We start from the raw sequence: 24,669 nt of genomic DNA, 5'->3' as shown, positions 1-24,669 counted from the left end.
GGCAGCACAACGCGCCAAGATCCGGATGGCACCGAGGTGGTGTCTAGCAAGTTGTGGCACTGGTGTGGCCATCCTACAATGGTAAAAGTCGGCGTGGGGCGCCCTGTTGGCCTGTGAGATGGCGTCAGTAGCGGACCGATGTGCGAATGGGGCCAAAGGCAGTGCAACAATATTTTCTGTATGGAAGATACCACTAGGCGTTGAGATGCCAAGATCCGGATGGCACCGAGGTGATGTCTAGCAAGTTGCCGCACTGGTGTGGCCATCCTACAATGCTGAAAGTCGGCGTGGGGCGCCCCGTTGGCCTGTGAGATGGCATCAGTAGCGGACCGATGTGTGAATAGGCCGGAACCAGCACAAGGCGCCAAGATCCGGATGGCACCGTGGTGGTTTCATAGTTGAGAGGCACTTCATCTGCAGTGGGGCGCCGAGATCCGGATGGCACCGAGGTGATGTCTAGCAAGTTGCTGTACTGGTGTGGTCATCCTACAATGCTGAAACTCGGCGTGGGGCGCCCCATTAGCCTGTGAGATGGCGTCAGTAGCGGACCGATGTGCGAATGGGGCAAAGGTAGCGCAAGAATTTTTTCTGAAGAGAAGACACCAGAAGGCGCTGAGATTCGGTTACCACCGAGGTGATGTCTAGCAAGTTGCCGCACTGGTGTGGCCATCCTACAATACTGCTCCGAATAACGGCGTGGGGTGCCCGAAAGGGGGGGGGGGGGAGGCGGCGTGAACGGGCCTTCCTAGGTGGAGGCTCGTCTGCTGTAGTGGGGCGCCCCTTTACCGTTTCATTTGCCATTCAGCTGAGTTTCGGCCGCTCTTGATGCTACAGCGACAGGCGGCTGCAACAGGACTCTCAAAATGGCGGCCTGTTCTTTGGATTTGGGCCTGGTGTACTAAAATGGCCCTGGGACACTTTAGAACTCGGACGCTCGATTTTTTTTTTCCTTTCCTGTACATGCAAAAAAAGGTAAATTCCCGGTACGTTACACGCTTCATCTGCCACGATGTACTCTCCAGAGGAACCGAAAAAAAATATAGTTATGGTAACTATACCATGCATCGTCATATGGAGAGGTGGCACCAATTAATTATAGTGCTGCATGAAAGAGAGATTTGGAGGAGAACCCCCGACCTGCCAGTACATTCATCAAAGAAGTGGCACTGACAGCATCAGAGGCAAGGGAAATGGTCCCAAATATTTAGAACTTTGGAAAGATTAAAATGACATGTTTAGATTGTGGCAAATTAATTTCATGTGGACAGATGAGTGTTACTCTAATAAATACAGCATATGAACATCATCATAGTCGATGGTTGGTAGAGACATTTTGACTATATCCTGGACCTGCCCGTCCTCGCCCAAAATGGCGCCGGAATAAATGGGACTCGTAACTCCTTGTTGTGTACTGGTTGCAGAACCTTGAAATCACGAGATACGTATGCAGTTTTGAAGCATATGGCGGGCGGGGACGAGAATTGATTGAATATTTCGACATCCCTATTGATATTAAGTTCTGATGTGTTATTGATTACTGTACTATTGAAAGTTCGAATTAACGTCACCCATGGTACTTGCCCGCAAATGTATATCTAGATAATTTTATTGTAACTGGCCTGTTAGACACCTTAGTTCTTGCAACCTAATGGCCCGCCCGTTACGTTCCTCTACAGTGTAAATGTCTACTCATCATATACGATTACAGTTTGCTCCGTGGCCGGCCCACGTGGTTATAGGCTCGTATTTGTATAATGAAATTTTCACAATAAAGGTTTTTAAAAGAAAACATGGTAGTAGTATATACATTGGTAAAGTTTTTAATAATAGTCACTGTTTTAGAATCATTAAAAGGCAAGTGAAATAAAGCAGACCAATTACATGAAGGGTAAAAGGTATAATACGCAGGAACGCAGTAAAGATAAATGGTCAAGGGCTGTTGTGTTTTCTACTCCTGCAACATAAAGTGATCGATAAGAATCTCATATTCAGGCGTATCGGCGACTAAGACAGCAGGTCGACCCTCTTTTGCTCAACGGCTCCGTCATGGGACGAAGAAACGCTCTTTTTCTCGAAAAAAGAATATATTTTACTTGCAGGACAGTTGTAAATTTTCCGGGAAAGTACATTAGCCTGGAACATTATAACATATATTTAAGAAAAAATAATGTTCGGAAGTAATAAAAAGCGTAATTTTTAGGTCATATGACCAAGCCTTTCATCATTAGAATAAGAAAAGTAAAATGAACCAATGAAAAGTTTTATTAACAAGTCACATGACTTGTTATGCTTACGTTACGCGCTGCGCGTCGCGCCCCGGATGACTTCCGGATGCGCTAACGCGGCGCGTCATATGACGCATTACGCGACAACGCAGGTCCAGAATATAGTCAAAATGTCTCCACCAACCAGCGGTCGGAACACAACCCCTTTCAGCAGGCTAAATAGTTCTGTTAAATGACAACAGAAGGGACAGGCAACAAGAACCATCAGTCAAAGAGGGGAGGGCTAGTTCTTCTCTACCGGGTTACATTGGGGCGCTACCGGAACTGATCGAATTGGTAGTCTACAGTGTTTCTGGATGTTTCAGACTGAAGCTGGGGTTAGCATGAGAGCACCACCATTTCGTAGCTCCGTCGTGGCCATTCCGCAACCAATCATGGCAGCCGCTCTTTATCGTTATTTTGGGCGGGGTGGGTGGCGGAGCCGAGCTGTTTTGCAGCCATCATTGTGTGGAGTTCAGTTCATCTCACTAGTTTTGTATTTGTCATGAGGGGTTGTTCCTAATGTTTCTATTTTAGCGAGGTCAAAAAGAGATCCCATTAGTGGCCTACTGATTTTGCTCGATTCCTTTTCTTTTTTTTTTTACACGATTTTTCGTTATCTGCAAAGACTAAACAGAGTATTGCGACTCTGTGTTTGTTTGTAAATAGAGAATGAACCAAAGAGAACCAATTCTAAAACAGTAAATGCTTGGATAACAATCAATCAAATGGAGAGAGAAGCAGGCACGACGTATTACAACGGGGGCAAAGGCCTGCGTTAACTACCTTTCACTATCTGCAAAGAGAGAGTACTCCTAATAGAAATGAGGGGGGGGGGCACCATTCAAAGCAGATCAGTGTGCATAAACACGAAAAAAAATTCACTTACCACGTACTTGACATTCGACAGCTTATGATATTTGCTATTAAAAAAACATTGAAATTCACTGAAAAAACCATAGGTTATAGACCATATATAGTTAGGAATTAGCATTTACAAAACCTTGAAAATTCACTGAAAAAACCATAGGTTATAGACCATATATAGTTAGGAATTAGCATTTAAAAAACCTTATTTTACTCACACAAAACCATTGAAATTCCATATATAGTTAGTTGCACTAACTATATATCGCGCACCCGCAATCCACTGCTGATGATGTCACATATTACATCATTCATGACATGGTCAGTGACATCACTGATGACATCACTGATGACATCTCAAATGACATCACTGATGACATCACTGATGACATCTCATTTGACATTACTGATCACATCACTGATGACATCATTCATGTGATGATACGATGAACCTCTTCAGACTCTAATATAACCTTAGATACACTCAGTGTAAACAGACACTCACAGACTGTCACTCATCCATGGAGTTACTCACACACCTAGTCAGTCTTGCAAAGAATCAATCACACCTCCATTTCCTCAACTATATAGTTATACTCACCTTACTTATTGAAACATATACTAACACATATTTACTCTCTTATACAATCCCTGATACAAGTTCACAATGATCCATACAGCCACTCACACATTCACTGGCTCTTATGCACAGTTATTTATATATGTCAACTCTCACATGTACTGTGTTTTACATATGTACTTACTTTGACATGTAGCACTGAGATATCCATTCACTCACCAATACACTCATGCACACAGTCAACCGCCCATACAGCTGTTTCCACGTGCACTTTTGAACCCATACATCTAGTGAATCAACTGCTCACACATCTATGCACAGAGTCATACACCTCCCAGCCACCCACACACACACTCAGTCTCCCATGCAAATACTTGGGCAACCAATCAATAACCCATATAGTTAGTCATATAGCTAATGATCAACACATGCAGCAGATTACAGAACAACAGACACAATGATGCACAAATTAAAACAGTTTAGTCACTAACCCATGCACTCAGTGAGACACATTTAATCACTCACTCATACAGTCAGTCATGCACCTACTAAATCCTTCATCCAGACACTTATACATCCACTCATTCTTCTATATGTAAGACATATTTTAACTTTACAGAAACATACAGTCACTGGATGTTGTCATCAGTGATGTCATCAGTGATGTCATTTGAGATGTCATCAGTGATGTCATCAGTGATGTCACTGACCATGTCATGAATGATGTAATATGTGACATCATCAGCAGTGGATTGCGGGTGCGCGATATATAGTTAGTGCAACTAACTATATATGGAATTTCAATGGTTTTGTGTGAGTAAAATAAGGTTTTTTAAATGCTAATTCCTAACTATATATGGTCTATAACCTATGGTTTTTTCAGTGAATATATATATATATATAGATCTATATATCTATCTATATATATCTATCTATATCTATATATATATATATATATATATATATATCTATATATCTATATATCTATCTATATATATATATATATAAGGCAGTCGGGTATAAGAGGATTGTACTGCCAGGACTAATCACAAAAGTAACAGGCTATTACCCACCTCAGATGGTCAGCTGCTATATGACCACAAAGCTAATCATAAGTTCAACAGGGTATGAGAAGCAATATATATACAAAGTAATACATAAGTTTGTACAGGAAAAAAAAAGAACTTGAAGCCAGGTGGATTTGCACCTTACGCTCTTCAACCCTGGGCTTCAACAGTGATAATGAAATGCACTACTTTCTGTAGTGGTTACTCTTCTGAGATGACATTTTAATTTTTTCAAGTCAAGTCAAAACAAGCTTTATTCGATTGTTAAAATCATAAAAGCAGAGTCAGGCAATAAAACAGCAATGTCACATTTCATCAGTTTAAAAAGACATTAAACATTAATGATAATATTGAATACATACAAAGATTATTAAAAATGGGCATGCTAAAAAACAGTTAAAAGCAGTAAACAAGCATTTGCAATGCAATAGGTCTCGCATTTACGCGAGTTTGAGCTATTGTCATTGTAAATGGCAATGCCTTTTATTTATGTTTTGTTTGTTTTGTTAAAACAAATAAAGGGCATTGTCATTTACAATGCTAATAGCTTAAACTCTCACAAAAGCGAGACCTATTGCATTGCAAATGCTTGTTTGCTTGTAGGAGGTGCATCGAGCTTAGCTCTTTCATTGTACGAAATCTATTCTTGAAAGCGACTAAAAGCCATATTTACTGTGTAGTATACAAATAATAATAATAATAAAACAAAAAATATAAATCACATTTTATAGGAGTTGGCAAGGTGTTAAGTTTCTGTCCAAAGTAAATAAAGGGATGTGCTGGTTAAATAGGCAGACAGCATTTTCCAGGCACGGCCGGGAACGCAGGGCTCGTGTCAGAAACTTAAGAAGGCAAAAGCCCCCTCGGGTCCCACGAGTGCAATCTGTCGGTGTCTTTGAAAACGTTGTTCAATGTCTTTTTGTAGTAATGCATGTTTGGGGGTAAAAAGTGCATTCACGGATGTCCAGCTGGGAAAGGCAGGTTTGTGGACGAAATTGTGCGTGTGTGATGTGTGAGGGTGTATTTGTAGTGTGTGTGTGTGTGTGTGTGTGTGTGTGTGTGAGAGAAGTGAGTGGAGAGCGTGCGCTTGTGAAGTCAGCGTGAATGTGTATGTTTCTGAGTGTCCGTGGAAAGACTTTAATTACCAAAACTGTACTGCACATACATGGTTTCACAAACTTGGAGCAGCAGACCGAGGAGTCACAAAGTGTGAAGCCACTGAGAGCGGAGTCTGACACTCAATATGTGATCGAAGTACACTTAAAAATAAAAAATTTAATGAAAAGCAGTGGACGGGTCAGGTAAATTCACAAAAACTGCACCCGTCCAAATGATAACAAACTAAAGGGCAGAAGGTGGAAGCAACATGCGCATTAGTAAATGCACTCGCCCAATGAGGAGAAACCGGGAACACATTAGCGCCGCCCGTGACCAAAGCAGCTGGTGTCTGCAATTTACAGCATGCAGTGATCTCCTTTGGTGGCGAAAGAGCTGCCTGGGCAAATAAGGACAAACTGGGACGTAAAAAATAAATAAATGAAAATAAGCAGGACAGATACATTAAATCAAACTAGAGTCCAGCAGCGTGGCGTACATAAAAAAAAAATCAAACTGGTGTCCAGCAGTGTGGCGTACATAAACAAGCTCTCGGCATTGCGTGGCGGGAGGGGGCGGGGGGAACGTCGAGGGCAGGCAGGATGACTCAGGGGAGGGGGCGGAGCGGGGCAGAGCGGCATGTGGGTGTGAAGAAGCCGGGCCTTTGAAGTGAAGCTAAGCTTCACTTCAAAGGTGTCGGAGGAATGCGGGCGGCTGTGCACGCGCTTTTAAGCTCAATGCACATGCGCATTGAGCTTAAAAGTCACGGGCACTGCAAGGAATCGCCACGATTCCTTGCAAGTTAGATAAAGAGTCGATGAGCCCCTATAGTCTCGCTTGCTCGATGCGCATGCGCATCGACAGGCGAGACCTAAAAAGAACACAGTATATTCAATCACCCCGCCAGGTTATTCGGGGATAGCTTCCTGGTCTTAATACGCATGGCAGCTACCAGGAAGCTAGCAACCCCGAAAATTACTTTTGTGGTACCTAATAGTTGTAAGTAAAAGAGAGCTGGGCGTACTTGTGAAAAACCTGCTTCTCTTAGAATTGGGGTTAAGAACCGCCTTCTGCCCTCCTTGAAATGATCACAGAACATTACAAAGTGCATGAGAGACTGCTCTGAGAAATTATCACAACTACATGGGCTCAGTGTATCAGGTACCCCCCACACTGGGAAGTCACCCAGGGAGTATTGTATAATGTTAAACCTGAATCTAATGAGGAGGTGACGATGGAATGGTTTACTAACAATTTTTAAATAGGGTTCTAGAGAGGGAGTAGTTAAGAGCAAAAAATTTGCTCTAACTTTTGGCTTAATTAATTCCTCCTCCTCCTCCTCCTCCTCCCTAGCCTGATTCGCCCTAAACAGGAAGTTTTCCTTAATCCATTTTACGTCTCCTTTAACTATGTTGTTCGGGTATTTGTAAAGATCTGGCCTGCCCAATTTATTCAACGTGTTCTTAATGTAAACTAGTCAAGGAATTTTAGACACCTTGTCTAACGCCATGCAGTCCTTGAGGATACAGTGGTTCAAAGGGATATCACTATTTAACCAGGTTTTTGCCCAATAGACCAGAGGGGCCAATTGTAGCTCATCAGTTACATAGCCTATGCCTAACTCAGTATGCAGGGAGAAAACTGGTGTTGATTGTGGGACTCCAAGCAATGTTCTGAGGAAAGTATTTTCCGCAATTTGTATTTTACCTTGTGGCGAGAAGCCCCACAAGGGAGCACCATACATGGCTATGGACAAGCATTTTGTCTTGTACACTTTCAAGAGAGCGTCCATTGGACGCGAGCCCCATCGCTTTGCAAAGCTCATTAGAGCTGAGGTTGATCTCTTGACTGCAAGGCTTTTTGCATTTAGTTGGGCGGTCCAAGAGCCCCCCTCTTCAAAGATAACACCCAAGTAAGTAAAAACTGGTACCCTAGTCACCCCCTCACCAGTACAGGTAAATGTCTTTAGCTTTTGAGTTTTCGTGCGCTTCCTCGCCATCATTATATGGGATTTTTTGTTGTTGATCGCTAGGTCGAGTGAGACCATGAAGTCCCCAAATGCGTCGAGAAGTTTCTGCAGCCCTACCCCTGTGCGGGCTAAGAGCACCGCGTCATCCGCATATAATAATACGGGCACCAGGGAATCCCCCACGCGTGGAATATCAGGTGTTGAGTCCTCCAGATCTTTGCCCAATGAGTTAATATAAAGGGTGAATAGGAGAGGGGCCAAAATACAGCCCTGCCTAACACCCCTTTTAGAACGGAATGGCCGAGTACAGCTGCCCTCCCGATCGGTTCTGATGGAGGCTGTCAAGTCTGTGTGAAGTGACGCTAGGAAGTTGACCAGCGATGGGTCAATGCCCAGACTGACCAGTATGGCTCATAACTTGGTTCGGTTGACCGGGTCAAAGGCCGAGGAGAGGTCCATGAAGGCCATGTATAGATTTCCCTCCTTGGCCTTGGTGTATTTACCAACCAGCATAAGGAGGTTTAGGCACTGGTCCATGGTTCCTCTCCTGGCCCTAAACCCATACTGCAGGTCTGAAAGGACCCCCTTCTCCTTTATAAAATCCCCCAGTCTCTGTAGTATGACTCTGCCTAGAATTTTGACGGCAGAGTCAATCAATGATATCGGCCTATAACAGGCCGGATCTGTTCGGGAACCTTTCTTGTAAATGGGAATGATGGTCGAAGAAGACCATGATTTAGGAAACCCAGCTGTGCAGGAGGAATTAAAGACGTTGGTGAGTATTCTAGCCCACATGTCCAGGGGTGACCTATACAGATCTGCAGGGACACCATCTGGGCCTGGGGCCTTACATTTCGTCATCTCTAAGATGGCCCTGATCACCTCGTCATCACTAAACTGCAGTAGGACAGCAGGGACCATGAGCCAGTGAGGACTATCTGGTGCTAGTGACTCTTCGCTGTTGTATATTTTGCTGAAGTGGGCAACCCAATCTTCCTCAGGGATCACACAGTCCATGATAGAGTTTTCCTCCTCAGAAAAATAGGAGTGGTTGATCACAGCCCAGAATTTGGAACTATCTCTCAAGATGTTAATTGATACGAGATTGTCCCAAGCCTCGTTTTTTATAGACATTTTTCGGTTATTGATGGTTAATCTATAGAGCTTCCTCCACTGAATCACCCGCTCCCGATTTCTCGGCTGCTGTTTGAGGGCCTCCATAAGCCCCTTATGTGCCTTTGAGCATTCCCTATCAAACCACCTTGGGCGGGTGGTTTCAGCTCGCTTCTTCCAGAGTGTTAGATCATGGCTAACTTGCGTACAGATATTAGTGAAAGATTTAATAATATCTGTGTCAGCTGCCGAGCTATCTGTGCATGTTAACAAATCTGCATGAACATTTGCTTTTAGATACTGGATAAATGTGTCCGGGACCACCTTGGACCAATTTAGTCTTCTTCCCCGGTCCTTAGGAACAATGGGATCGCAACAGCCACCCAGACGCTCAACCTGAGTTGCGTTGTTACTCCCAAGGTTTAAAGCCAGAATCAGGGGATTATGGTCACTAAAGGCGGAAACCTTGACTTGAAGGGCGGATACCGCATCAACTAGTCCCGCTGAGATAAAGATGTAGTCAATAACAGTGTTTGCATCTCTACCTATGAACGTCGGTGCCCTATTCTCCCCCTCGGGCCCAGCTAGTTCAAACAGGTTTAGGTCGGCAAGTAATTCTTCCAGCTCCAATCCCTGCGATGTGTGTTCAAAATGGGAACTGATAGTGCCCGGAGGCGCCAGTTGTTGTTTAGAAAGACAATCCCATCCACAGGGGTGTATGTTAAAATCTCCCATGAGCAAGATTTCGAATATAGCTGTTTGGTGTGACTTGTAGTGGGAAAGAAAAGAGGATAAGGACCTTAAGTGTGTGTTACAAGATACCTTATCCGGTGCATTATAAAAATTTACAATTAAAATTATAGGGAGGCTGGGCCTAACCCATTCTACACACAAAATGCTATCCGCTGATGATTCTATTTTCTTCATGGAACCTGCCAAATTGATAGAGGTGATTGTATACAGGCCCCCTTTGGGTCTCCCTCCCCGCCCAGCGGTCGCTTTAACTGAGAAGCTACGATAACCATTTAAATAAAAATTTCCGTCGGTATCCCACGTCTCCTGCAAACACAATGTCGTGGTGAGTTACAAAATGAATTTTAACATATCAGTTATCTACTTCGATTTCACTGGGATTTCCTGATAAGCATGTATTTGCTGATGTACATAGAAACCCATTTACGGATGTACATAGACACCCTTCTCTGCCTCTGATACAAAGGACTAAGTATTGGTTTTGTCAGCGTATAATACACAACTTGTACATATTGATTGCACTTCATGTGCAGTGCTGAGCCCATAGAATACAACTTGTACATATTGATTGCACTTCATGTGATGTGCTGAGCCCATAGAACGAATTGGGATCTTTACAAATGCAATGGGAAGGTGATCAGACTACCTTTGTGTAGTCAAAAATAAAGTGTTTATGCTATGGATGGATTACTCTTACTCATGTCCTCATTTAATCTGTAATTCCTCTAATTTCTTTGTTTTTCCTGCTTGCACATTTTTTGTACTGTATGTGCTGTGCTAAGCTCATTAAACTAATTGGTACTCTTTACCCATACAATGACCATGTGATGTGATATCATCAGACTTACACTTAACTGATGTCAGACACAGAATGTGTACTTGTTTACCTTTGCAAGACTACCGGTGTGTAGTCTAAGAATTTCGTGTATATACCATGAATGGATAGATCTCACCCATGTCACTATTTCACCTTAATCCTTCATATTCCCTTTTCTACCTGTCTGCACTCTACTCTGTAATTTTAATGCGATGTGCAACACGGATCTCTGAACAGTATTCCCTTTACTACTGTCTCATGGAATTCAGCCTACATATTTTACCACACTTTTTTCTTACATATGCATGCCACTTTGCCTTTCCCACTTTATCCACCATACATCTTTTACAGATGCTCCCACTCACTCTAGTGTCATACACGGCTCTTTTTAAACCATTTGCGGTCTGAGAAGTCGTTGACGACCTTTTGTTTACCTCATCAGGGAACAATCGGTGTACTGTGGATTATTTATTCCCATAGAGTTTATTTCAATTTGAGTTGCAAGATGGCGGCCTTGACCACAGGTCGTCAGTCTAGTTTTTTAATACAGGAAGCAGCCTCCAACCCGGAAGCGCTACATAGATGGGACCCGGTATTTTTCACTTCGAATACTTTTCCACGCCAGGACGACACGGCACAAGACACTGCTCAGACTGGAGCTCTACTTGCAAGTAAGTGTTTTTTTGATTAGCAGACATAGGCAGGGCAGGGGTTACGGTCACGGGTCCCCCTGCTATAGTTTAAACTTGGTGCCACAACGCATTTGCTACTGGCGCTTAGGCAATTAGCGTAGCCGGGCTTTAGACGCCCTCGCCTTAACTGCTACTTTCATTTTTAACACGGAGATGGTTTGACCAATGTCTAACCGTCATCACCACCGCATTAGCCTGTACGGAGTTGCAAGCCTTTATTGGGTCGGCATTAGACTCGGGTATTTGCATTATTGACTTCACTGCCGCTGGTAAAACCACTTTTAAACGGGAAGCACACACATTTTAATAGTCCATGTCGCCGGGGTGTGCTGTTACTGACTTAGGACCACTTTTTAGCATACTTTTTTCTCTCCATCACCAATACTTCTTATTAAATGCAAAGTTATTTTCGGAGTTAGCATAGAATTGAAATTATTTCTTAACTAATCCATGTTACTTGATTAGCTTTTATTGTTAACACAAGTGTGATAGTGGTCGTTTTCACAGTTGGTATTGTACTATTAGTGCAACGTTCCGGCATTTCTCCTTTTAAAACTACATACCTATAGCGAGTATATGCATCTTGGTTGTACATCGGCTTTTTTGCAGCTTTCTATGCCACACATATGTTTGTCCTTGTGAGGCGGCCTGCTATTGCATGATTATAAGTATCGTACTGTCTGTACCAGCTGCTAGCAAAGCCAACTACTTACCTTGGACGGATTCAGCTCTAGCACTCTTTTCAGACATAGGCTGATTATACGCATAGCTCTGATTGCCTAAGCCTAGTTTTCTCTAGCATGGACAGACCCCAACTCACTGGAGAGATTTATATGTAGCTCACTAGTTACACTGTCCTATCAACTTTGTAAGGCCTGCTACCCAGCGGTTGGAGGAGATGGGAGGCTGTGCGTGGTGCATGTGGATCTTACGATGGAGAAATGGATGAAGGTGTGGTTGATCCAAGTGTATTCAGTGATGACTGTTCTTGGTTCTGCAGCTGGCAGTGAAGAGCGGGTCAAGCATTTGTTTTGCGCTGTGGGTGGGGTTAGTGACTTTCGATGATACCAGTGCTTTACAGCACTTTAAAAAAGCTAGCACCTCAAAAAACTAAGCGTAAGCACACCGAAGTTGCGCAGAGGTGAAGTAGAAAACAGGCAGCAGAGTCGGTGATGCTTATATTTAAAGTCTTCCCACTAATGAAAGGCAGGATTGTGGAGTAGCTAATTAATGTGCAAGAAGCTAAGGCACTCTTGCATGTGCAGCTCCCCAACCAATGAATACAGCGTAACAATAATTGTAGCCTGGTTGTTAACCATTTCCACTGACAGCTTACTTTGGATAGGAGACAATCATGTTTTGCCTTGTTGGCAGCAATGCGAAGGAGGCACTCTTTTACCAAAGTATGTACATAAGTATCAAGCTTCTCAGTGTTGACTGTTATGTTTGATTAAAGATACACTCCAATAGTTTTTTGCTCAGTGTTGCTGGAACACCACTATGCTAAACCATAACAAATAGAGGGACACTCAAATGAGGCATTGCTTTGCAGGTGATGCATTAACAATCGACTAACAGGCCTTGAAGGTTGGTTACAGATTAACCCATTTGCTGCTACCGCGATTTCGCGGTAGTACGGAACTTCTGCAAAACGGGCAGGGCTGAGTTGGACGTGCTCAGCACTACGATGGTAGTGCTCGCAACGTCCAACAGCCGACGGCAGCACTTGAGGGGTTAAAGATTTCATTTACCAAGACAAGGTACAAATTACCAATAACAGCAAAAAGACAAAATACACACACCAAAAATATATCATGTTACCTCATTACTGAAGATTGATTAGTCGGTGCAGAACTACTCATACCGAGTTCCTCCTGTGTTCCACCAACTAAAAGAAAACGGCAAAGGCAGGACATATGAATCATAACTGAAACAATTATTCATTCACTTAGCCTTATTACATGTCCCCACGTCTTGTTTCACAGTGCAATAAGGACTAAACATTGTGCATGTTTACAACCTTACTTAAAGTTTTGTGCAAAAACAACTAAAAGCTATCATAGTGCTTTTTCTTGTGAATATGCTCCAAGTCAAAGATAATAAGAAATGTATAGTCAATAACAAACATTTGAGAGGAGGGCAGAATTCACTAATAGTATGAAAATACAGTTTTGTTTCTGAAATTACTAGAAAGGGGATGCCTGGCAGCATCATTTTGTATGCACAGGGAATGATGTTATTTGATATATCATCAGTGATGTAATTTGCAAGGACATGAGCAGCAGATGAATGACTCAAGAGATAATTTGCATATATTACGGAAAAGGGGTATTTATTTTTTTGTTAATGTTTTGTACTATAATCTATACCCATCTATATACATATGTGAACAAGGCAGTAGCGACTGCCAAAACGTGGTATGCCACAAGAAAAGATCCCAACAATATAGTCTCTTAAAAGTGGATCTCAGCGGTGTCGGTACTTGTTTCTTTCCTTTTTCCATATAAGGAGGATATATATATATATATATATATATATATATATATATATATATATATATATATATATATATATATATTAATCCTCAAAGAAGGCTCCTTCCAAGATACTGGGACCCGGGAGGGGTGGCGCACACTCCGGCGGAGCTTGCCGGTATTCACAATCCAAAGTTTCTTTCCACAAAAATGTTAGTGCGCTCTCAGGAAATGAGTCGAATAAGACGGATAGATAGAACACAAGTTTAATCCACGTAAATTAAACCTGTGTTCTATCTATCCATGTTACTCGACTCATTTCCTGAGAGCGCACTAACATTTTTATGGAAAGAAACTTTGGATATATATATATATACATACATATATACATACATATACACACACATATATATATACACATACATACATACATATATATACATATATATACACATATACATATATACACACATACACATACATACACATACACATATACATACATACACATACATATACATACACATACACATATACATATACATACATACACACACATATATATATACATATATATATTCACTGAAAAAACCATAGGTTATAGACCATATATAGTTAGGAATTAGCATTTACAAAACCTTATTTTACTCACACAAAACCATTGAAATTCCATATATAGTTAGTTGTACTAACTATATATCCCGCACCCGCAATCCACTGCTGATGATGTCACATATTACATCATTCATGACATGGTCAGTGACATCACTGATGACATCACTGATGACATCTCAAATGACATCACTGATGACATCACTGATGACAACATCCAGTGACTATGTTTCTGTAAAGTTAAAATATGTCTTATATATTGAAGAATGAGTGGATGTATAAGTGTCTGGATGATGTATTTAGTAGGTGCATGACTGACTGTATAAGTGAGTGATTAAATGTGTCTCACTGAGTGCATGGGTTAGTGACTAAACTGTTTTAAATTGTGCACCATTGTGTCTGTTGTTTTGTAATCTGATGCATGTGTTGATCATTAGCTATATGACTAACTATATGGGTTATTGATTAGTTGGCCAAGTATTTGTATGGGAGACTGAGTGTGTGTGTGTGGGTGTCTGGGAGGTGTATGACTGTGCATAGATGTGTGAGCAGTTGATTCACTAGATGTATGGGTTCAAAAGTGCATGTGGAAACAGCTGTATGGGCGGTTTACTGTGTGCATGAGTGTATTGGTGAGTGAATGGATATCTCAGTGCTACATGTCAAAGTAAGTACATATGTAAAACACAGTACATGTGGTAGTTGACATATATAAATAACTGTGCATAAGAGCCAGTGAATGTGAGAGTGGCTGTATGGATTATTGTGAACTTGTATCAGGGATTGTATAACAGAGTAAATATGTGTTATTATATGTTTCAATAAGTAAGGTGTGTTTAACTATATAGTTGAGGAAATGGAGGTGTGATTGATTCTTTGCAAGACTGATTAGGTGTGTGAGTAACTCCATGGATGAGTGACAGTCTGTGAGTGTCTGTTTACACTGAGTGTATCTAAGGTTATATTAGAGTCTAAAGAGGTTCATCGTATCATCACATGAATGATGTCATGAGTAATGTCAAATGAGATGTCATCAGTGATGTCATCAGTGATGTCATTTGAGATGTCATCAGTGATGTCATCAGTGATGTCACTGACCATGTCATGAATGATGTAATATGTGACATCATCAGCAGTGGATTGCGGGTGCGCGATATATAGTTAGTACAACTAACTATATATGGAATTTCAATGGTTTTGTGTGAGTAAAATAAGGTTTTGTAAATGCTAATTCCTAACTATATATGGTCTATAACCTATGGTTTTTTCAGTGAATTTTCAAGGTTTTGTAAATGCTAATTCCTAACTATATATGGTCTATAACCTATGGTTTTTTCAGTGAATTTCATAGGTTTTTTAATAGCAAATCTTTATAAAAATAATACATTTTAAATCGAATTTTATATTTTATAATTTTTTTATTTTTTTTTTATATTATTTTTGGTGCGCTCCCGGGGCGCGGACAGGTGAACGCACGGGTAAGCGCAATCTTGCGGCGCGCCCCGGGGCGCGTACTGATGCGCGTCCCGGAAGCGCTATTGCCGCGAACGAAAACAACATCGTGACGTATCGCGTAGCCGCCACGCCTTGCGTCATAAGACACGTATCGCGTAGCCGCGAGATGCGTCTTATGACGCACCGCGTAAGCACCCCCGGAAGCGCATACGATCGCGCAACGTAAGCGCCCCGATGTGCTTACGATACACACCCGGGACGCGCGCCCCGCGCTACAAACCATGTGACTTTAAAATAACACTTTTCATTGGTTCAGAACTTTTTTTTTCCAAATTGTGTGAAACCCACCCATTTCTCTCACTATTGCTTTGTACTTGGAGAGAGCAAGAGCTGTTTTGTCTACTCTGTTTATCTCCTACTTTTTTGATCTCCAGCAATGGCTGCAAGAGAGTCATCCAGCAGTGATTCAGAGGGATTTTTAGATGAGGACCCTCCTCAGCAAAAGAAAAAAAACCATTTCATCTGGAAATTTTACGACATCCCTGAAGGACAGAAAAAAGTCAACGCTCCCAAAGTAACCTGCAAAATATGTGGGAGTAGTTTATCCAGAGGCAATCCTCTGAAAAAATATAGTTTTGGAAATGCTAATTTGATCAGGCATGTGAAAAGAAGACACCCTAACAACTTTGCCAGGGAGAGTGTCAGAGCTGGCACGGAATGTACTCACAGATGGCGGCAGCACCTCCACTGGTGGAGCAACACCTTCGGGACCACCCCGTGCAAGAATGGTCCCTAACATTCAGCCGGTGTTTGCAGGCATCAAATTTTTGTGCACGGAGTGTGACGAACTGCTCTGCTATGGGGGGCAGAGTGTTGAACTCATTGCCCTAAAGAAACAGCAACACCGCTGCTCTTCCAGTCCCTAAATTGTCAAATTTTTTTGCTCCTGTTGAGCAGTTTTGGAATCCTTGTTTTTGTTTTTCCCTTGACAAAAATCCCAAAAAAATATAAAATTGTTTTAAAAAGTCTAAAAAAAATATAAAACAACAAAAACAAAAAAAATATATAAAACAAAATAAAAAAAAAAGTTCTTTTCAGAACTACCTCCAATTTATAAAAAGAAGCTTTTTTTTTAAAAGTCTGTCATTTTTTATCTCCATGGTACGCTCCCCCGTACGCTCCCTGGTGCGCGTACCGGGCGCTCCCCCCCGCGAAAATCGATTTTTTTTTTAAAAAAAATTTCACCCGCGGGAGCCTTTTATGGCCCCCACATCAAAAGTAGGGGGTCAGGGGGGTGTACCCTGCCCCCTTTTGCTCATTTCCCCCCTTTGATTCTTGCCACCTCTTGTGTCTCAATCCTACCGAGACACAAGATGGCGGCCGCTGCGGACTGTTTCGAATGTTTACAGACACCCGAGAACCAATCAGCTTGCCGTGCGCAAGTCGCGTGGCGCGCCTGGAGCGCTCCCCGGTACGCGTACCGGGCGCGGCTCTAGATATATATCTTTTTTGAAACCTAATTTACTCAAAATTCACAGGACCACATATCTTGAGACCTAGCAAAGGCACATCGGGCAAACAATATCTACAATTTTGCCAAGTTTCGTGGAAATCCATTCAGCCGTTCGAGCTAAAAGTGAGGCCAACCGCCCTATGGAAAATTGCATGGCAAAAACACGTTTTGGGACCCCCCCTTTTTTCTCGGCCCCCCCTTGACGACCCCCCCCAAATTTTCAGGGGCTGCTCAGAAACAAAATGTTCCATTTTCCTGAAAATTTCAGCCAATTCCGTCCACAAACGCCAAAGTTATTAGACATAGAATTTTCAAAAATCCCATAGAGAAAAAATCCTAACTATATATACCTACTGGCGACCGCCAGTAGGTAATATATATATATATATATATATATATATATAAAAGCTCCAAGGTCCCCCTCTCATTCCAGAAAGAGAGTTAAAGCACTCCAGGTTTAGGCAAAGTGTCTTTATTCAGCACACAACACAGATGACAGACGCGTTTCGAACCTTTAGTCCTTCTTCAGTGTCACCGACCTAAGGTCTATGACGCTTACTTGTACCATGTGCTACAGAAACAAAAAGCGGACTTAGCGAAAATTATATCGATGTGAATTCAAACGCAAATGTGGGGTGATTGTGGCGGCCATATTTACATAGGAGAAAAAAAGATTTACTAGCAACATATATACAGATAATAGACGATAATTCCATCATGATTGTATTCAAATATACAAAATATTGATTTATAGTTTCCTAGTACTCGTTTTTCTATTTATGTACCCATAGTGTTGATGCCACTGCCAGAAAACATAAGATATTGCCGTGTATCGGCATAAGTCTGGCGTATCTACCCCGTGACCAAAGATCACAATTCTATTAAATGGCAGCACGCTGTGTGGACAACATCGAGACAAGACAAAACAAAACAAAACAAAATCTAGCCGTGGATCGGCATGGCTCCCATAGCATTCAACTTATACTCAATTAAAAAATACCCAGAAAAGTTAGCAAGGCATGATATTTACAACAATTACAGGAAATGATCTCAGGTTTGCAAGAACCACAATAAGTTCAACATTATCTTAGGTCATCCAATTTAGTTGACCAGATTATCCTATTCTTGTTTAGATACAACTTAAATGTCTACGAACTGGTTCGCAAAGAAGAAGAAAATTTCTCTATATATTTTCTGAGAACAGAATGGTAGGGGAGAAAGAGAATTGTCACAGGTAATCGGAGAACAAAGGACGGGAGGGAGGAAAGGACATAGAAGTGGGGAGAAAAAGCATTTGTGAAGAAAAGGAAAAAGAAGAAATAAGCTTCAACCCAATAATGTGTGCCTTTCAAAATGTAGATGTTATAATTCATTACAGTTTCATCCTAGTTATAAAAGGCTACGATGGCTATCATGCTTTATCTTCCGAGATGTACTGTCATTTCTTCTCCTATATTCAGTCCCTGAGGCTGTTTGGTTTGCAGATCTATTATGAACCTAGATTCAAGTCTGCGGAGACGGAGTACTCTGTCTCCCCCTCTTGGGTTCTGAGGCACATGATCAATCCCGAAAAAACGGAGCAGTTCCCTATTGCTTCCGTGTTTCTCGGCAAAATGGCGTGCAACAGGGTAGTTTGGATCTTTATTCATGATTGCCCTTTGGTGTTCCAGTATTCGAAGTTTCACGTTATTCATTGTACTCCCAATATACTGGAGACCGCATGGGCAAACTAGACAGTATACCACAAAAGGAGTTGTACATGTGATGAATTTGTTAATGCGTCTAGGTTGACTGAGTCCTGGAACCTTATAGGTTAATGTTCTTCTGCTACTTTCGCAGGCTTTACATTTTCCACACGGAAAAAATCCCTCCATTTCTTTGAGAGTTCCTGTGGATTTAGCTGGTAATGGCAATAGATGACTTTGCACTACCGTATCTTTGATTGACTTAGACCTTCTAAAGGTTATGAGAGGTTTGGTTGGAACATCACTCCCTATGATGGGGTCAGTTTGTAGGATGTGCCAGTTCCTCATAAGAATATGTCTCAATTGAGGAACCTCATCCGAAAAAGTTGTTATTAGGCGGAATTTTGATCTGGAATCCGTATCTTCCACAGAGGGGGGCTTTGGAGAAAAAAGATTTTTTCTTGGGATCTTTAATACTCTCTTGTAAGTACTGTCAAGAAGAGATTGTGCGTAGCCCCTAGCTCGAAATCTAGCAATGCTATCATGTGCAGCTCTGACGAATTCGGACTCCAGAGAACAATTCCGTCTTAATCTCAGTAGCTCCCCATAGGGGATGCTACGGATCAAACTAGAGGGATGGCCACTCTCGTAGTGCAGAATACTATTGCCCGCTGTTGGCTTGCGATAGAGGCTGGTCTCTAATTTACCCTGATGTACGTAGACTCTTAAGTCAAGATAGTGCACTTCATTTGTACTTATTTCTGATGTGAATCTCAGATTTAGAGTGTTGGTATTGAGTGCTTCAACAAATTCCTCAGCTTGTGTGGAGGAGCCCCTCCACACCAAGAAGAGGTCGTCGATATATCGACGCCAGACAACAATCTGGTTTGCCCACTTAAGGTTTTCACCTACTAGGGCAACCTGCTCCTCCCACCAGCCGACGAAAAGATTCGCGTAGCTGGGGGCGAAGCAGGTTCCCATCGCTGTACCATTATATATATATATATATATATATATATATATTCACTGAAAAAACCATAGGTTTCAGGAGTTATATAGTTAGGAATTAGCTTTTAAAAAACCTTTGAAATTCACTCAAAAAACTATAAGTTTTAGTGGTGTTAGTTAGCTGGACATTTTACTCATACAAAACCATTGAAATTGCTCCTATATAGTTAGTTGTACTAACTATATTTCGCGCACCCGCAATCCACTGCTGATGATGTCACATATTAGATCATTCATGACATGGTCAGTGACATCACTGATGACATCTCAAATGACATCACTGATGACATAATCCAGTGAATGTGGTTTGCTTCGTTATTTAAATATGCATTATATATATAGCAATTTGCATTGAAGAATAAGTGGATATATATAAATAAATATTTGGTTGGAGGATTTAGTAGCAGTGTAATTGACTGTTTACTTGACCAATTTATAATGTCTCACTAAATATAGTGGATAGTGACTAAACTGTGTGAATATCTGTATCACTTTGTCAGTTGTTGTGTAAACTGATTCTACAGTTGGTTACTAGCTATGTGAAAGTCTATATTAGTTATTGATTAGTTAACTGAGTATTTGTATGGGAGTGTGAAAGTGTGTGTGGTTCGGTGGGGGGGTGTGACTGTCCAAAGATGTGTGAATAGTTGATTCAGTAGATATATGAAGTTAAAACTACATGTTCTAACAGTTGTTTGGGTGAGTGAATATCTTTATGAGTGTGGTGATGAGCAAATATATTTCTCAATGGTACAGGTCCAACAAACTAGAAAAATAAAAGGCAGTGTGTGTGTCAGTTGTTGTATATAAATAAGTATACATATGACAATGATTGTGTGAGTGACTGTATGGATAACTGTATACTTGTAATAATGATTCTATAATTCACTAAGTATGACTTACTATCTAAATGAATAGAAGAAGTGGTGTTTGTATAAGTGTTTTGCTAAGTAAATATGTAAGTATGATCCATTGTTTGCATAAGTGAGTAGGATGACTTCATATGTGAATAGGATGCGTGCTGTTGTTTAATGTCGATATAGATGTATAAGTATTTTTGATAGTGTTCTATTGTTCATTGACAGCATGTATGAGTGAATCCATAGGTAAGTGATTAGATGTGTGTATACATCTATGAATCACTGAGTGGATTTTTAGATACTTGTATTGCTGTGACAATGGATTTAAATATGATACTCTGGATTTTACAAAGAGTGATGAAAAATTGTAATAGTGTATGAAAAGGTGTATGTGATTGTCACGTGGATGATGTCATCAGTGATGTCATTTGAGATGTCATCAGTGATGTCACTGACCATGTCATGAATGATCTAATATGTGACATCATCAGCAGTGGATTGCGGGTGCGCGAAATATAGTTAGTACAACTAACTATATAGGAGCAATTTCAATGGGTTTGTATGAGTAAAGTGTCCAGCTAACTATAACACCACTAAAACTTATAGTTTTTTGAGTGAATTTCAAAGGTTTTTTTAAAAGCTAATTGCTAACTATATAACTCCTGAAACCTATGGTTTTTTCAGTGAATTTCAAAGGTTTTTTAAATGCTAATTCCTAACTATATAAGACCGGAAACCTATGGTTTTTTTCAGTGAATTTGCAAGGTTTTTTAAATGCTAATTCCTAACTATATAAGGCCTGAAACCTATGGTTTTTTCAGTGAATTTCAAAGGTTTTTTAAATGCTAATTCCTAACTATATAAGGCCCGAAACCTATGGTTTTTTCAGTGAATTAGCAAGGTTTTTTAAATGCTAATTCCTAACTATATAAGGCCTGAAACCTATGGTTTTTTCATTGAATTCGCAAGGTTTTTTAAATGCTAATTCTATTCGCGGATAACGTTTTTATATATTAAAACGTTTTTTAAATCTCAAATGCCTGCTTTGCTAACAGAGTTTTTAAGCACAGGCTCTTTTGTCTCTGGTGGCCATCTTGGGAGACTGCATATCAGAATTTTTTTAATGAAATATAAGAGGATTTGAGAAGTCACTCAAAATGTGCCCTAATTTTTCTTTCTTCAGCACTAATCATAATTTATATGGCAAAATGAACCCCCGACCAATGTCGATCCTGTGAGGGTCCTTCAGAAATCTTCCCTTTCCTCTGCTGAAGCGCTGCTGCGACCATAGAGGCAGCCCCACACCGCCGGAGCCGTTCTTCTGCCGGGGAGGCTGCAGTGGGGAGTGCGGGCGGGGACTGCAAGTCCCAGCAACCCTTGCGGCACCCGCGGCACCTGTGACCCATTCTAACCGCGCCAGGAGGCGCATATATTTGCTGTGAGCTCCTGCTGAGCGGGGGACCAACGTCGATCCTGTGAGGGTCCTGCAGAAATCTTCCCTTTCCTCTGCTGAAGCACTGCTGCGACCATAGAGGCAGCCCCACACCGCCGGAGCCGTTCTTCTGCCTCCCGCCGGCCCCCCAGCTATAGCAACCTTGCCGGGGAGGCTGCAGTGGGGAGTGCGGGCGGGGAATACAAGTCCCAGCAACCCTTGCGGCACCCGCGGCACCTGTGACCCATTCTAACCGCGCCAGGAGGCGCATATATTTGCTGTGAGCTCCTGCTGAGCGGGGGACCAACGTCGATCCTGTGAGGGTCCTGCAGAAATCTTCCCTTTCCTCTGCTGAAGCGCTGCTGCGACCATAGAGGCAGCCCCACACCGCCGGAGCCGTTCTTCTGCCTCCCGCCGGCCCCCCAGCTATAGCAACCTTGCCGGGGAGGCTGCAGTGGGGAGTGCGGGCGGGGACTACCAGTCCCAGCAACCCTTGCGGCACCTGTGACCCATTCTAACCGCGCCAGGAGGCGCATATATTTGCTGTGAGCTCCTGCTGAGCGGGGGACCAACGTCGATCCTGTGAGGGTCCTGCAGAAATCTTCCCTTTCCTCTGCTGAAGCGCTGCTGCGACCATAGAGGCAGCCCCACACCGCCGGAGCCGTTCTTCTGCCTCCCGCCGGCCTCCCAGCTATAGCAACCTTGCCGGGGAGGCTGCAGTGGGGAGTGCGGGCGGGGACTACAAGTCCCAGCAACCCTTGCGGCACCCGCGGCACCTGTGACCCATTCTTACCGCGCCAGGAGGCGCATATATTTGCTGTGAGCTCCTGCTGAGCGGGGGACCAACGTCGATCCTGTGAGGGTCCTGCAGAAATCTTCCCTTTCCTCTGCTGAAGCGCTGCTGCGACCATAGAGGCAGCCCCACACCGCCGGAGCCGTTCTTCTGCCTCCCGCCAGCCCCCCAGCTATAGCAACCTTGCCGGGGAGGCTGCAGTGGGGAGTGTGGGCCGGAAACTACAAGTCCCAGCAACCCTTGCGGCACCCGCGGCACCTGTGACCCATTCTAACCGCGCCAGGAAGCGCATATACTTGCTGTGAGCTCCTGCTGAGCGGGGGACCAACGTCGATCCTGTGAGGGTCCTGCAGAAATCTTCCCTTTCCTCTGCTGAAGCGCTGCTGCGACCATAGAGGCAGCCCCACACCGCCGGAGCCGTTCTTCTGCCTCCCGCCGGCCTCCCAGCTATAGCAACCTTGCCTGAGAGGCTGCAGTGGGGAGTGCGGGCGGGGACTACAAGTCCCAGCAACCCTTGCGGCACCCGCGGCACCTGTGACCCATTCTAACCGCGCCAGGAGGCGCATATATTTGCTGTGAGCTCCTGCTGAGCGGGGGACCAACGTCGATCCTGTGAGGGTCCTGCAGAAATCTTCCCTTTCCTCTGCTGAAGCGCTGCTGCGACCATAGAGGCAGCCCCACACCGCCGGAGCCGTTCTTATGCCTCCCGCCGGCCCCCCAGCTATAGCAACCTTGCCGGGGAGGCTGCAGTGGGGAGTGCGGGCGGGGACTACAAGTCCCAGCAACCCTTGCGGCACCCGCAGCACCTGTGACCCATTCTAACCGCGCCAGGAAGCGCATATATTTGCTGTGAGCTCCGCCTCGCGGGACGCCGGTCTAAGCCCGGGCAAAGGGCGGGCCCTCTTAGGCCCTCAGAGACCCGAGGGGGCCGGGACGGGGCCATCCCCCTTGATTACGTGAGTACATGAATAGATGAGGCAAAGAACACTTGCATCTCTTCGCCGTATCATCCACTCACTTTGCCTCTGTCTTAGAACTTAACCCACAATATGACTTACAAGGGGGATAATACACCAATGCCCATGGAGACCTTACAAACAGTAGACGCAGACCAAGCGTCTTCGTGGCTAGATGAGTTAAACTTTCTATGCAAAACCACACACGTTTTTGTGGATTCGCCGCTCCCTGTTGAAAGCTTCAGTGCATCACCCGACACTGTCAGCTCTTTGCAAACACCCCCATCATCTAATCAAGATAACATTCAAAACACCCAAAGGCTCGCTATTCCTGATTCCTCATCTGCTATAAGGAAATGTTATGGGGTTAATAACAGGGGGAATCAACCTAAACCTCAAAAATTGTGCTTAAGCCCTACATTTCCTGCCTGCAACCCCTCCATGACTCCTGAGACTGCCGAGAAACTAGTCGTTCTACCGTCTCCTATACAGGTGGATCTATTATCTCTTATTGAACAACTGGTCAGCTCTCTCATAACACCACTGTTAGATAAAATAAACACACTAGGGGACAGGCTGATGGGACTGGAAGAAACTATCAAGTCCACCAAGTCCACCTTGCCAGCTAAGAAAAGTACTGTAGCACCCAAATGTTCTGACCCAC

The 24,669-nt window shown here is 43.0% G+C and overlaps 1 protein-coding gene across 7 annotated transcripts in view; it reads right to left on the bottom strand.

Moving 5' to 3' along the window:
* The window catches only part of CENPT (centromere protein T), a 1,192,572-nt gene that overhangs the window by 545,588 nt on the left and 622,315 nt on the right, over positions 1-24,669 (bottom strand). For all 7 annotated transcript variants that reach the window (XR_013603874.1, XM_078671348.1, XM_078671349.1 and 4 more), the window contains exon 11: positions 13,039-13,105. Coding sequence is in view for 6 of the 7 variants with exons in the window: in XM_078671348.1 (XP_078527474.1) it covers positions 13,039-13,105 (67 nt within the window). In the remaining variant the exon portion in view is untranslated. The remainder of the gene's footprint in view (positions 1-13,038; positions 13,106-24,669) is intronic.

The sequence above is a fragment of the Lissotriton helveticus genome, chromosome 12, assembly GCF_964261635.1.
Source record: "Lissotriton helveticus chromosome 12, aLisHel1.1, whole genome shotgun sequence".
Classification (NCBI taxonomy): Eukaryota; Metazoa; Chordata; class Amphibia; order Caudata; family Salamandridae; genus Lissotriton; species Lissotriton helveticus.
The sequence above is the reverse complement of the archived record's forward strand: the minus strand, read 5'-3'. Positions and strand labels throughout refer to the sequence as shown.